Source organism: Oncorhynchus tshawytscha, linkage group LG23 (genome assembly GCF_018296145.1).
Source record: "Oncorhynchus tshawytscha isolate Ot180627B linkage group LG23, Otsh_v2.0, whole genome shotgun sequence".
Classification (NCBI taxonomy): domain Eukaryota; kingdom Metazoa; phylum Chordata; class Actinopteri; order Salmoniformes; family Salmonidae; genus Oncorhynchus; species Oncorhynchus tshawytscha.
This window is the reverse complement of record NC_056451.1, coordinates 411,049-425,491: the sequence shown is the minus strand read 5'-3', so window position 1 is coordinate 425,491 and position 14,443 is coordinate 411,049. Positions and strand designations below refer to the sequence as shown.

The following is a 14,443-nucleotide window of genomic DNA, read 5'->3' as shown; positions in this document are numbered from 1 at the left end:
GGGGGCAAACTACCTGCCCTCCAGGACACCTACACCACCCGATGCTACAGGAAGGCCATAAAGATCATCAAGGACATCAACCACCCGAGCCACTGCCTGTTCACCCCGCTGTCATCCAGAAGGCGAGGTCAGTACAGGTGCATCAAAGCTGGGACCGAGAGACTGAAAAACAGCTTCTATCTCAAGGCCATCAGACTGTTAAACAGCCACCACTAACATTGAGTGGCTACTGCCAACACACTGTCAATGACACTGACTCTACTCCAGCCACTTTAATCATGGGAATTGATGGGAAATTATGTAAATATATCACTAGCCACTTTAAACAATGCTACCTTATATAATGTTACTTACCCTACATTGTTCATCTCATATGCATACGTTGATACTGTACTCTATATCATCGACTGCATCCTTATGTAATACATGTATCACTAGCCACTTTAACTATGCCACTTGGTTTACATACTTATCTCATATGTATATACTGTACTCGATATCATCTACTGTATCTTGCCTATGCTGCTCTGTACCATCACTCATTCATATATCCTTATGTACATATTCTTTATCCCCTTACACTGTGTATAAGACAGTAGTTTTTTTGGAATTGTTAGTTAGATTACTTGCTCGTTATTACTGCATTGTCGGAACTAGAAGCACAAGCATTTCGCTACACTCGCATTAACATCTGCTAACCATGTGTATGTGACAAATAAAATTTGATTTGATTTGATTTGATTTAGTATAGCAACAACAGACTCACGCACAATCAAGATGTAGGGTGGAAACAGGAAGAGAAGAGAGGAACCAGTCAAACAATCTAAAAAGACTGACAAGGTTAGAATCTCTGTTCCACCTCAACATATAACTGAAACAGGAAAACAGAAGACAAAAGGATCAAACCCTTACCGGAGATTGCATTCGGTGGATGGACACATCATCGAATGAAGAGAGAAGTCATTTGGGACTCAAAAGGATGTGACCTGACGTTAACCAAAGAAGTAGACGAGTGGGTGCTCACCATGAATCAGATTGAACCAGTTGAAGGTGAAGAATTAATAGTTGAAAATAACGAGAACAAGATTGACCGAAGGGAGTAGCTCCTCAGTCATTAGAATTGGTCTTACGCCAATACCTAAACAGGAAGAGCCTGTGGTAGCTAGAAAGCATCAGAACCAGGAGGGTTCTTTACTGACATTTTGAACTTTTTGACTAACTCTAATGACCTACCTCGAGACAAGAACATTGCAAAGATGACAGACATAGACATATCAGACTCAGACCCACTCAAGGACACCACACAGGAAGAAGAGGTGAAAAACGAATGGTACAAATGGGCTAAGTATACAGCAAACAAACACAGAATGGACAATTGTATTTTGTGTAGAAAATCACCTTTGTCTGATCTTTTGATAGTACCTTGAACCTGCATCATTTGGAGAATGTGTTAAATGTAAAATGTTCAATATTCAGAGAAAATACTACATTCCCTTGTGTGACATAGAATGTAGGATTGCTTGAGGGAGCACTAGAGGCAGAACCATGTTGAACGTGACTGGGATTGGGAGACAGGGATTGTGCTGCCTATAACGTTAGAACTGAATTAAATGGACCTCAATTAGAAAGAAGTACTGTGATTAAAGGAAAATATGAATGTTTTTACAGCCATAACACCGAAGGAATTGATGTAGGAAACACCACTGTAGAATGTGATACTATTTGGGTACTAGAGACTGCAGGGGTTCGTAGAAATAAAGATAAAGGGTTGATAATGCATAGAAAAGGGGTGTGTGGTACAATAACTCAGGTTGCGCCATCTCTTATTATGCAAAAAAATCAGGACAGAGGTATTGCGGATAGTTTCTGGATGTGTGGGAAAAACAAACTGTTGAATATACTGCCAGATGGATCTTTGTACCTTAGTTAGAGCAATTCAACAGGTAACCATTATTAAATCACCCCATGATGACTATGTTAACTCTAGAGTTAAGAGGGCGTATGGGAAAGACACTGAGGTATACCTTGATGCAATTGGACAGCCTAGAGGGGCACCTCAGGAGTTCAAGGCAAGAGATGAAGTTAAATCTGGATTTGAATCTATATTTTTGTGGATAACACCAAATAAGAATTTAGAGTGGATTAATTACATATACTATAACCAACAGAGATTCATTAACTATACTGACTCGGCTCTAACGCCGTTGGGGGAACAGGTACAGGCTACCAGTAAAATGTCTTGGCAAAATAGACAGGCTCTCAATTGGCTTTTGGCAGAGAAGGGTGGAGTTTGTGTTATGTTCGGGGATGATTGTTGCACCTTTATTCCCAATAACACTGCGCCTAATGGATCCCTTGCAATCGCTATGGCTAAACTTAAAGGTTTACGAGTAGAGGTTAAGGCAAATGCTGGGGTTGACTCTCATGTTTGGGATTGGTTGGACTTAGCATTGGGAAAATGGGGAGCTATGTTTGCTAGGATGGCCATTATGCTGGGCGGGGGGTTATTGGCTCTGGGTATTGTATTTTGTTGTGTTTTACCCTGGGTGAAATCACTTGTGATCCAGACAACGGTTAAGCAGATGCTTGTAAGTAGAGCTGACCCTCCGGTGATAGTTAATCGTGTGCCGGGTAGCCCAGGCCATTATACTGATGAAAATGGACAGTTATGCAATGCGGTTGGTGGACCCCTAGACTGCCCCTTTAGGAATCCAAACTGCCTGTATGGAGTGGTCCCTGGAGGTGGGTACGCTTGCCATGGTTTTCATAAGGATGGTTTACCTGTATATGCTGTCATTCCAAATTCATAAGCAAGTCAACTGATACATATCCACAAAAAGGGTCATTTCCATAGTAAGTACAAGAGGTGCTATGTAAGGTCTACTTTTGCTCACGGCCTTGTGTTTTTGTATGTTTTTGTATGTTTTGTTGAATGTGTTTGACAGGTATATCAATGGATATATCTGGTTTCTTTTAATTAAAAGTTAGTTTTGCCTTCTAAATACTAGGTTAATTTTAAAAACATGTAGGTAACAGTGGGATATCCCGGTTACAAGTGTCTACGGACCATGTCCTGAATCTTCTAACAGAGGTTGGTATCGCTGGTATCACGTTTGTTGGAGAGGTGTCTGAGAGGGAGGATCATGTTGAAAGCCTAAATTTAGAATGATGTTGTGTCAATTTTATTTTGTAACTGCTTGGAGGCCTAGTGTTTTCTCATATTCAATTTATTATTATACTCATTGCTTTATTATATATATATTTTTTCTTTTTTCACATAACTGAGATAACCTCAGGCAAGGCTTTTTACCTAAATGCTCCAACAAAATGTTATGTATTATTTTTATTGTTTCTAACTAGATCTTTTACTCTTATGAAATACTAGAGATGTTTGGTGTAGGTGATTAGGAAGCTTTATTTAAAAAAAAAAATTTTTTTTTTTATTTTGTTAAATTTTTTTTATATATATATATTTTTTGTTTTTTTGTTAATCAACTGTTGATATTATGTTCCATATATGTCCTTTTTAAGTTTTTGGTGCTTATTAAGCACCAGAGGAGGGTTATTTGGGAGAAATTATGTACATATATGGATAAACATAAATATGGATAAACATAAATATGGATAAACATAAATATACTGTCCTATACAAGAGAGAGATGCATTTGCAATTCTGGTAAAGTGCATTGTCTATTGTATAGGACAGGAAGCCAGAGTGGGGCCATGGGAGAGGGCAACACATGGGCACCAGGACAGCTGGAAACACTAAAAATGGAGACACATAGTCTGTGGATATTAGACAACCACATGGAGAGAGGGCCCCACGTTGGGCGCCAGGACAGCTGGACACACTAAAACTAGAGGAGACACACAGTCTATTGATCCGAAATAAAGGCACACATACAAAGGAACAGATGGAGCTAACTACAGGATCAAAGCCTATAGCATAGAGGAATGTATATTATCTTTAGGTCAAAGCAAGGGTCTTGTCATCATTATAATCTGACGGAAAGCAGATATGGGCGTTATTGGGCTGAACAAGCAGGATGCACGGATTGGGATGTAACTTCATTTGCATATGGGAGGGACTTGTGGTATGTGTATAACTCAGAGCGAGTGCTCTGAAAAAGGGTGTGTGTTCCGCGGACCACTCCGGCTTGCGATATCTTTTTATTAAAAGCCTATTGATTTTCACAAAGTTCTTGATTGCGTCATATTTGACCAATTTTCCACGACAAAGGCACGAGGAGTTGCTTCATGGTCTTACGGAAGGGTTCCAGACCTTGGCCGAACGCCATGACAGTGAGTTGAACACATTGCTGGAGCAATTCTGCAGGTTGAATGTCAGGCAGCCTACCACGGCAGTAACCTCCCAGCATCTCAATCACCTGGCTGTTAGCAGCGTGGCCTCCCCGGCCACCCCGGTTTCCCGAGAACCCCGCTTGCCTCCCCCGGAATGCTTCGCTGGAGACTCGGGAACCGGTTGGGCGTTTCTCATGCAGTGTTCAAGCTGCAAGCTGCAGCCCTCCTCCTTCCCCTCGAACAGCTCAAAGATTGCATACCTCATCACACTGATGTCCAGGAGGGCTCTAGCCTGGGCTATGGCTGTGTGGGAACAACAGTCGACCGTATGCTTCAGTCTGGAGGAGTTTGTGGCGGAGGGGGAAGAAGGTTTTGATTCTCTATTGTCCGGGCGAGGAGCCTGCCCGGAAGTTACTACAGCTTCAACAAGACTATGCAGACTATACGGTGGATTTCGGCACATTGGCAGCTGAGAGTGCCTGGAACCCGGAATCGCTATTAGACACATTCCAGCACGGATTATCGGAGGAAGTGAAGGACGAGCTAGCAGCCCAGGAACTACCGACCGATCTCGACTCACTCATTGCCTGCTCCAAAACTGCCATAAAAAAGCCAGACCACGGTTTGCAACTGCACATTGGGACAAAGATTGTACTTTTTGGAGAAAAAGTGTCCTCTGGTCTGAAGAAACAAAAATAGAACTGTTTGGCCATAATGACTATCATTATGTTTTTAGGAAAAGGGCGAGGCTTGCAAGCCAAAGAACACCATCCCAGCCGTAAAGCACGGGGTGGCAGCATCATCTTGTTGGGGTGCTTTGCTGCAGGGGGGACTGGTGCACATCACCAAATAGATGGCTTCATTAGGGAGGAAAATGATGTGGATATATTGGAGCAACATCTCAAGACATCAGTCAGGAAGTTGAAGCTTGGTCGCAAATGCATCTTCCAAATGGACAATGACCCCAAGCATACTTCCAAAGTTGCTTGGGGTCTAAATGTATTTGGCTAAGGTGTATGTAACCTTCCGACTTCAACCCTATATGTATATGGCTTTTTAATGGAGGTTTTGGAGCAGTGGCTTCTTCCTTGCTAAAGAGGCCTTTCAGGTTATGTCGATATAGGACTCGTTTTACTGTGGATATAGATATTTTTGTACCCATTTCCTCCAGCATCTTCACAAGGTTCTTTGCTGTTGTTCTGGGATTGATTTGCACTTTTCGCACCAAATTACGTTAATTTCTAGGAGACAGAACGCGTTTCCTTCCTGAGCGGTATGACGGCTGCGTGGTCCCATGGTGTTTATACTTAAGTACTATTATTTGTACAGATGAACGTGGTACCTTCGTTTGGCGTTTGGAAATTGGATGAACCAGACTTGTGGAGGTCTACATTTTTTTGTCTGAGGTCTTGGCTGATTACTTTTGATTTTCCCATGATGTCAAGCAAAGGCACTGAGTTTAAAAGTCATGCACAAAGTAGATGTCCTGACCGACTTGCCAAAACTATAGTTTGTTAACAAGAAATTTGTGGAGTGGTTGAAAAACAAGTTTTAATGTCTCCAACCTAAGTGTATGTAAACTTCCGACTTCAACTGTATTTTTACCCTAGGTTCTTCCACTGAGGTAAAAATATATATTTTACATGGAAGACCTGGCCAAAAGATCCTACATATCAATATGTTCATGTAAAAGAGCATAACACATATTTGTGATTGACAATATTGCTTACGGTGATCAGTGCATTCGTCCCAAGAGGGCTGGCATGTCCATGATGACTTATATCCCATCAACGTGTCATTCCTCCCTTTAGTTTTGTCCTTCTTTTTGGTGCAGTCCCAGCCATCAAAGAAGCTCTGTGGAGGGGTAGGGAAGTATATGTTAATGATACTATCACCAATATCACCCTTCCCCTATCGAGTCAAACATATTTACAATGCGTCTCTTCTAAACCATTATATCTGCAGTTGTCTGTTGTGTTTGAGCGACGTAAGGGGGAAATAGAAAATTAATGGGTATAATTGGAGCAATATCTTTCAAGTAGTGAGCCAATGCATACATCATGACGGTGTAGTGCTATTCAAAGACCATTCGAACTGAAAGGGAGTTCAAAAGCATCATAGATGACAAGCCAAGTTTCCCCCCACACACACCCCTGTGGTTGTTCAGCCCCCAGGGGGGGACTGTGGGTGAATACAAGCCTGCATGCTGAGCAGGGGAATACAACCCCGCTGCTCCCCACAGAGAGAGTAACCACCCAAACTCTGCCTGGGATTACACCAACTTTTCCCCAATGCAGACTTGGAGATTTAGGCCCATTGATCGGGGTGGAGGATGCAGGGAGGGAGGGAGGGGTTAATTGGTTCTGAGGATCACACAAAAAATGAGTAATACTCGAATGAAAGACAAGATGAGACACAGTGAAGAACAGTCTGAGCCGTTACATAACTGTGTTATGAATAATTTTGCTGCAGTGTTTACAAATTATCGCTGTCTTTTTTCTCCCCAGTGCAATATTACTGTGTCAACCAGCCCACCGGTTTTGACTACTTTCCTTTTTCCTAATCATGGAGAAGTATCCCACCGGGGAGAAATGTTTCAGGGCTGTGTGCCCTCCAAAATGTGGCCCGACGCATCCAGACAGCCATGGAAATCAGCCTTTACAGAGGTACTGGAATAATAAGTGGGTTAAGTTCTGCTTGTCTCCCAAAACAAAACATTTCCCTCTCTACCTATGGTAAAGTACAGACTCAGATAAAGTACAGACTCAACTAAGAACAAATTCTTATTTACAATGATGGCCTACCCAGGCCAAACCCTCCCCTAACCCGGACGATGCTGGGCCAATTGTGCACCGCCCTATGGCACTCCTGATCACGGCTGGTTGTGATACAGCCCGAGATCAAACCAGGGTCTGCGCCACTTGGGAGCCCTCGGAAGATAATGGAACTGAGGGAGACTCTCCTTAACATACACTCCCTGATGCATAAAGAAGTTTGGAACAGAGTCCTCCAAGGCTTCTCTCCTTAATTGTAGGCAATGACTTAACAAAATGACTCCCTCGTTGTGCACCACTTAATAACACTTTCAACTTGGTGGCATCCTATACAAGCCTAAAAACCTCTGTTGAGAATTCTCCTCCAACCAGAGTACAGAGGTTCTTCTTTTTTCAGTGTGGTACTGGAGGTCAGCCAGGGGTTGGAAGCCACCGAGCCCCCGATGCTGAGACAATTGGCGGTCACTGGGCTGGGGAACAAATGGCCTGGTCTGGAGAACCCCTGGGGATTGGGGCTTCATCAGCGACAGCCACTCTGACAGAGGGGCTATTTGAGCTCCAGACAATGATGATTTTTTAATAGTCTCACAGTGACCTTGGCCCAAGAAGTGTCTTTTACCCCTGATCATGCATTTTCACAATCTGTAACAACTGGGACGTGAGTGATAACTTCACACAATCTGACTACTAAAATGCATAATCTCCTGTAGACAATTTTTACTTTTAAATGATGACTTATTCTACATTTTAAACCCCTAAATAGTGTACGGTGACAAGACCACAAACTTGTATTTTCGCACACCATTATTTTCCAGCAACACACCATTATACCAACCAAACACACATCAGCCACAACCATGCCTCTGTACCTATACTTCCTACCTCGTACTCCTGTTTGAAGCCGTACCCCTCTGCAGTTTTCATCTGGTTGATGTGCTGGAGAAGGTCAGCCACGCGCACAGCAGGGTGGAGCTGACCAGTGTGGTAGGGTGAGCCCTTACGCCCACACTGGCGTCGTGGCGAACCCCCCAGAAGACTACTGGACTCGTTCACTGAGCTACACTGCTCACCTGTGAGAGAAGGACAAAGGAAGGGGGCACCATTAGGCATAGAGTTACACACAAAAGGTGGTATCTGAAATTGAGTAATTTGCAACTTCATTTTTCACATGAAACTCCTGTTGATGTCAATGCCAGTCAATATTCCATAGGCTCAGTGGTGACCCGTTATTCAGGGCAGGTGGGGCAGAGCCCCCACCTGTTTTGAGCCCCACATTTTTAGGTAAATTTTTTGGGGATACATTTTTTCCTGGTTTGCTTGTTATTTTGGCATTAATACACCTCACATATCAGATTGCAAACAATGTAAAACAAATGTCATCGAGTTAATAAAGCCGCAAAAAACAAGGCAGCTCGAAAATGCAGGTGTTTCAGCCTAGCTCAGTGCTTTGTGGTGGTGGGGCAAGCCAGCAGAAAATACAGAGCGTTGTGCCTGATTGGCTCAGTTTTCTGTCATGATTGGCTAAGTTTTCTATCACTCATGGGGCAGTACGTCACCCCCAAGTCTAAGGTTAGAACTCGAACATTTTAGCCCCTTGGGTTACAAGTGCCCATCCAAGAAGGCTCAAGGTCATTGGCCACAGATAGAATGACATGACATTATATCTACAGTAGCTTTGATTGGACTGATACTTTCAACATTTTTATACTTTCAAAATCTTAGCTAGCAAGCTAGCAGTCGTCACCATGAATCAAGTTGACAATCTACTAGCAAATCCTTTTCAATCCTTGTCATATAAAGAGAAATCAGAGATAACATGTATTGGTGCTCATCGGCCATTGGACATAAACATTACACAACAAGTCTGAAATCGCAAGTTCAACAATGAGTGGTTTGGAAGGAAGCAGTGGCTAACTGCAAGCCTCTCAAAGCAATCACCATTTCGCCTGTTATTCAGTTGAGAGGGTGTGTGGTCCAAGTCTGGGTTTAAGGATTTAAAACATCTGTCTGAAAGGGTTTCAAAACATGAGAATTGTGCATCACATATACAGTAGACAATGCTGTAAAACTCTGATCACTGGGGAAAACAAATGTTGTGGCTCAACTACACACTGCATAGACACGAATTTCACAACCAACAAAAGGATGACAATAGGTACGTGCTTGGCACAATTGTAGCATGTAGTCTACTGTTCAGACTTGGTAGTGCACATGTGGCCTATAGCCTGTTTTATAGAAATGTAATGATTGAATATTACATTTAATATTGTTGAATATTTCATTGTCTGCTTATGTGCCCACGTTATTTATTATATGGTTCTGACTTGATGTACAAGGAGAATACTGTAAGAAAGCCCCATGTTTATGTCGCTCTGTAAATTTAAAAAATGCTGAACAAATAGGTGGCATATAGGCTACATCCGTCTCAGCTCGCTCATGTCTTAATCAAAATTACGGCTTGCCTCTTAACCGCTTATCATCATATATGCCATTGCCATAATTTGTACATCTACACTGTTATATTGCTTATATTGTTCTATCTCATTAGTATCTTATTAATAATTGTGGGCAATGCTAGAATTATGCATTTATTTGTTTTCTTACTTTGTGTGTTATAATTAGCTAGGGTGCTTTTCTCCATGAGGAGGGTGAAAAGTTACAGACCCAACACCATTTTATCTCTTTGATTAACTATTAAGTGTATCAGGGCCTGGTTATATAGAACATCTAAAGTGTTTCCCTTAAGAGTTTACCTTAAGGAATCATTTTCCCTTACCTAAGGGAATTGTTAAAGGGCGTTGCATAGAGCACCTCAAATATTTCCTTAGTTTGAAGGCATGTACGGCTGAAAGAATTTCAGGTTACCATTGGGACGGCCTGATTCACTGACTAAACTCAAAGAGATCGCTTTAACTTTGTAAGATAGCAAAATAGAACCTCTACAATCAAGACAGGATAACCAAATTACCTCAGAAAGTAATAACCCACATTTCTTGGAGTTACATTTTTCTCAAGCTAGCTTACGGAGTAGCTGGGTGATTCTGCAACTACGATCACTTCTATGTCCTCAGGGTAAATTTGGTGGATTTTATAAAAAAATATATATGTTTTTATTCTTTATATGTTAAGTTCACACTACAATCACCCCAGATTTCTTTAACACCTCTAGCTACTTTTCAGATGCATTTTATACCTCAATTTCACTGTTTTGTCCTTGTCCCTTTTAAGCTTCTAGTATGTTTTTCTATGAGAAAACATTAATTGCACATTATATAATGTTATCTCCTAGAGAAAAAGTAAATAAAATAAAATCTATATCAATATTTATGGGGATGTTTTTTGTTGTTGAGCTCTGCTAACCAGTCTCTCACCTGCCCCACAAAATATACCTATCCTTTGGTAGTGGTGTCATTTCCACCACTGAGGGAAAATTCGTCATGAATAAAGTTTTGTCAAGAGAATGTTAACTTAGTTACCATGGAAACGTATTACAGACACTGAAGCACATGGCTGCAGCGGACAGTTGTTCAGGATATGATGTCCAGAAATTGAAGCTAAATCTAGGTAAATATTACTTGTGTAGAGAACATATTCATTGTCAGTCATTTCCGAACAGGTGATCATTTCTTTACTTTGTGGTAGAATCATTTTATGTATTTAGTGTAAATAATATGCCAGCTGCAATACTAGCCAAAACATGCTAACCTGTAATTTTTCTCCAAAAACTGTAGAAGTGTCATTTCCATGACAGTCATTTCCAACACAAACTTAACTGTGGTGAAAATGACCGAACGTAGCAGAAATGACAAAAATATATTATGTTTTTACTTTGTACTTTTTAACATTTATTTTAGGCTTATTTAATCATGCTTTAAATGAATTTTAATCTCGAAAATGCTCCAAGATGTGCACAAGTTGAAAACTTAAGTAGTATTTTTCTTTGCTTTTAAAAGATGCCACATACAAGTGGGGAAAAAAAGTATTTAGTCAGCCACCAATTGTGCAAGTTCTCCCACTTAAAAAGATCATTTGCAAATCAATTAATTAAAAATCCTACAATGTGATTTTCTGGATTTTTTTTCTCTAATTTTGTCTGTCATAGTTGAAGTGTACCTATGATGAAAATTACAGGCCTCTCTCATCTTTTTAAGTGGGAGAACTTGCAAAATTGGTGGCTGACTAAATACTTTTTTGCCCCACTGTAAAACAGCACAGAGGTCACAGACATAGAAACCAAATAAAAATACATCTGCATATAGACAGGGAGAGATACTGGAAGAAAAAAGAGAAGAGAGAAGTGAAATCTATCTCTGATCTTACAAAGCGAAAACAAAGAAGCAAGAGAAGGCAATGGAAATGCAACCAACGGAATAGAAGACAGACTTTAAAGAGAACAGGTGCACTGGAGACCTACCTATCAGGCAACACCAGTCACCAGAGGACTTGCAGCCAGAACATGAGGCTAACATACCTGCCCCTAACTTACCTGCCCCTGATGCATGCCCTGATACCCCTTCCTCATCATCTGCAACAGGAATGAGAAGTCGAATACTTGCTGGAAGGAAAAGGTTTGGAAGAGGTCGCTCAAAAATACAAATGACAAATGTCAAACTCAATAAAACTTTACGGAAAGCTGAGAAATACAAAATAATGTATGATCAACTGATGAAGAAAATGGAGAGACAAGATTCCCCAAAGACAAAGACAAAACAGCAAATGAAAGGAACACCGAAGGATTTTATTGTTTCAAAATGCCATCATTGATCATCAGAGTTAAAGCAAAACTATAAAAAAATGTGCAGTGCCAAGGACAAGCTTCAAAAATGCTCAGAGGCAACATCCTGAGAAAGTATGGCCTGGTCAAAGAGCAAATGAAAACAGGCCAACACGTCTTCAAAACTCAAGGGAAAAAAAGTGTACCATAATTACAAAGCCACAGAAGAGACAATCACTAGATTCTATGAACGTGATGACAACAGTAGAGCATCAACAGAGAAAAATGACACAGTAACAAGGAACAAGAAGAAAAAGCAGAAGTGCTGGCACAATTCAGAACCTTTATCAGAATTTTAAGAGGGATCATTTAGAGATTAAAATGTCCTACTATGAATTCTACAGAATACGTCCTTTTTGGGTTGTCAAGCCAACAGTCCAGGATAGGGACACATGCCTCTGCAAAACCCGAGCCAACCTCCAGTTCATGGCAGCAAAACTACAGCATCACAAAGGGATCAGCTACAGCAACATTGAGAACCTTATTGAGTCTTTATGCTGTGAGAACCTGAAGAAAGAGTGCATGTACACAAAGTGCTCCCTTTGCCAAGCAAAAGAGCTTAAAACATCTGACTTTGATGCTGGTGAGCAGACATGGTGGTTTGAGTGGAAAAACAAAGCTGAAGAGAGAGAAGGAAAAACAAAAGAGGGAAACATGGAGAACTTCACTGTACATTTGACAGCAAAAGAAAAGGTGTGTAAGCACACTGCAGAGTCTACTGGAGGACTTTTCCAAAGGATTGAAAGAGAAGTTGGGGAAACACGTGTACAACATTCGACATCAATACTCCAAACTGATATAATTAAAAGAGAATATGAGGAGAGATCATCGTGCATATTGACTTTGCAGAGAACTACCTGTGTAAATACACCAGTGAAATCCAGGCAGTTCACTTCAGTGATTCTCACAAGCAGGTGGCCCTCCACACCCGTTATGGACATACCACAAATTATACAGTTTCACTTTGCTCATTGAGCTCTTCTATGCAGATGACCCTCCTGCAATCTGGGCCCATCTCTCAAAAACACTGGCCTCCTTCCTTGAGCTCTTCCCACCGGCTACTTTTGGAATCTTAATTTATCTTAAATGAATTAAATGTTTAACAATGGTTGTTGTTCAAACTGTTTGTAATAAAATATTGTTTTCATTTTTTTTTTTTTTTTTTTTTTTTACATAGATGTCATTTCCACCACACCCATATTTTTTAGGTAAATGAGAATATTATGTATAATTTGATTGATTGATTTGTTTTAGATAGGGTTATCATATGGTTGTTATCATAATCTCACAAAAAGGTCTCATCTCATTTTTCATGATAAAAACATTTTTTTCTGTTTATACATTCAGGCATTGTGTTGAATAATGTATATTAGAAAAACATTAAAAATCACATAAAATAAGATGAAATACAAATTAATGAATACATGTATAAATTAATGTGATACAAATTAACTGTATGATATTTAATTTTCAATTAAAACTGATGTTGAATGACATGATCGAAATGACATTTGTCAATTTTCTGTCTGAGAAAAATGACAAAAATATATACATTCCTTGAATACCACGATCACAGCCATTATCAGATATTATTTCTAGACAAATCAAAAGCAATTATAATAGTGGTAAAATGGTGTTTCAACACATTTTCATTTCTGAAAGCTTGCAGGGTCAAAGTGCTCAAAGTTGCAGAATCCCCCAGCTAAAGATAGACTAGGCAGTTAGCTTTGTAGCCATGGATTGTGCACCCTCCATTATTTAGCTAAGTAACTACAGTAGCTGGTTGATGTTTTCCTTTGGTAAACAGAGTGGATGACAGCAACATTCACCTCTACAAATGCTGTTTACATCGATACTGAATGAAGCAATTAAGGGACATTATGGGTACCCTTAACTTTTTCACTTAATTTAAGGGGGAAATTCACCTTCAATGTTTTGTGCAAACTGACTTAAAGTTAAGGAAACTTTAAGGAACAAGATGATTGTTCCTTCCTTCTCTGTTATGCACCTTAATATTTCAAGATATCGAGATGAGAAGGAAGACAACTAGAATCACAAATCATTTTCTTGCCAGAAGGTGTATCACTTTACTTCTGTTTGCAATTTTATTTTTCTTGTTATCTTATTAGACTGTGGATCTGCTGCAGGGAGCATAGCTGCTTCTGAGGTATATGAAGCTTTTCTAAGGCTAGATGGACGTTGTCGGAGGAATAACGTTCACACACAATATTGTGGGCGCGTTTGATGAACATTTTGGGAAAAGCTTGTCCTAAGTGATTATGTGAGTGAATATTTTAGTCCTCAGGTGTTCCAGGAATGAATCATAGCTTGATTGCTGGTGTCTTCTTTTTATTTGAAAGTACATACTGCAGGTGTGTGTGCTTATGCCTGTGTGTGTGTGTCTTACCGCGCATGCTGCAGGTGTGTGCCATGCGTGCTGCAGAGAGGGCCACACGCTCATCCTCCTGCAGGGTACTCTGGTCAGTGAAACTGCGCTCCATCGAACCCATGTGACTCTTCTCCTGACGGTACGTTATGGGTGTGTTATTTATGTTCACTGGCTTCCTACAAACACACAGTGAGAGAGGGGGGG

The 14,443-nt window shown here is 40.5% G+C and overlaps 1 protein-coding gene across 3 annotated transcripts in view; it reads right to left on the bottom strand.

Moving 5' to 3' along the window:
• The window catches only part of LOC112235448 (receptor-type tyrosine-protein phosphatase U), a 323,340-nt gene that overhangs the window by 76,733 nt on the left and 232,164 nt on the right, over positions 1–14,443 (bottom strand). For all 3 annotated transcript variants that reach the window (XM_042304415.1, XM_042304418.1, XM_042304417.1), the window contains exons 15-17: positions 14,258–14,415; positions 7,959–8,146; positions 6,033–6,156 (exon numbers count right to left, since the gene is read on the bottom strand). In XM_042304415.1, the coding sequence (XP_042160349.1) occupies positions 6,033–6,156; positions 7,959–8,146; positions 14,258–14,415 (470 nt within the window). The remainder of the gene's footprint in view (positions 1–6,032; positions 6,157–7,958; positions 8,147–14,257; positions 14,416–14,443) is intronic.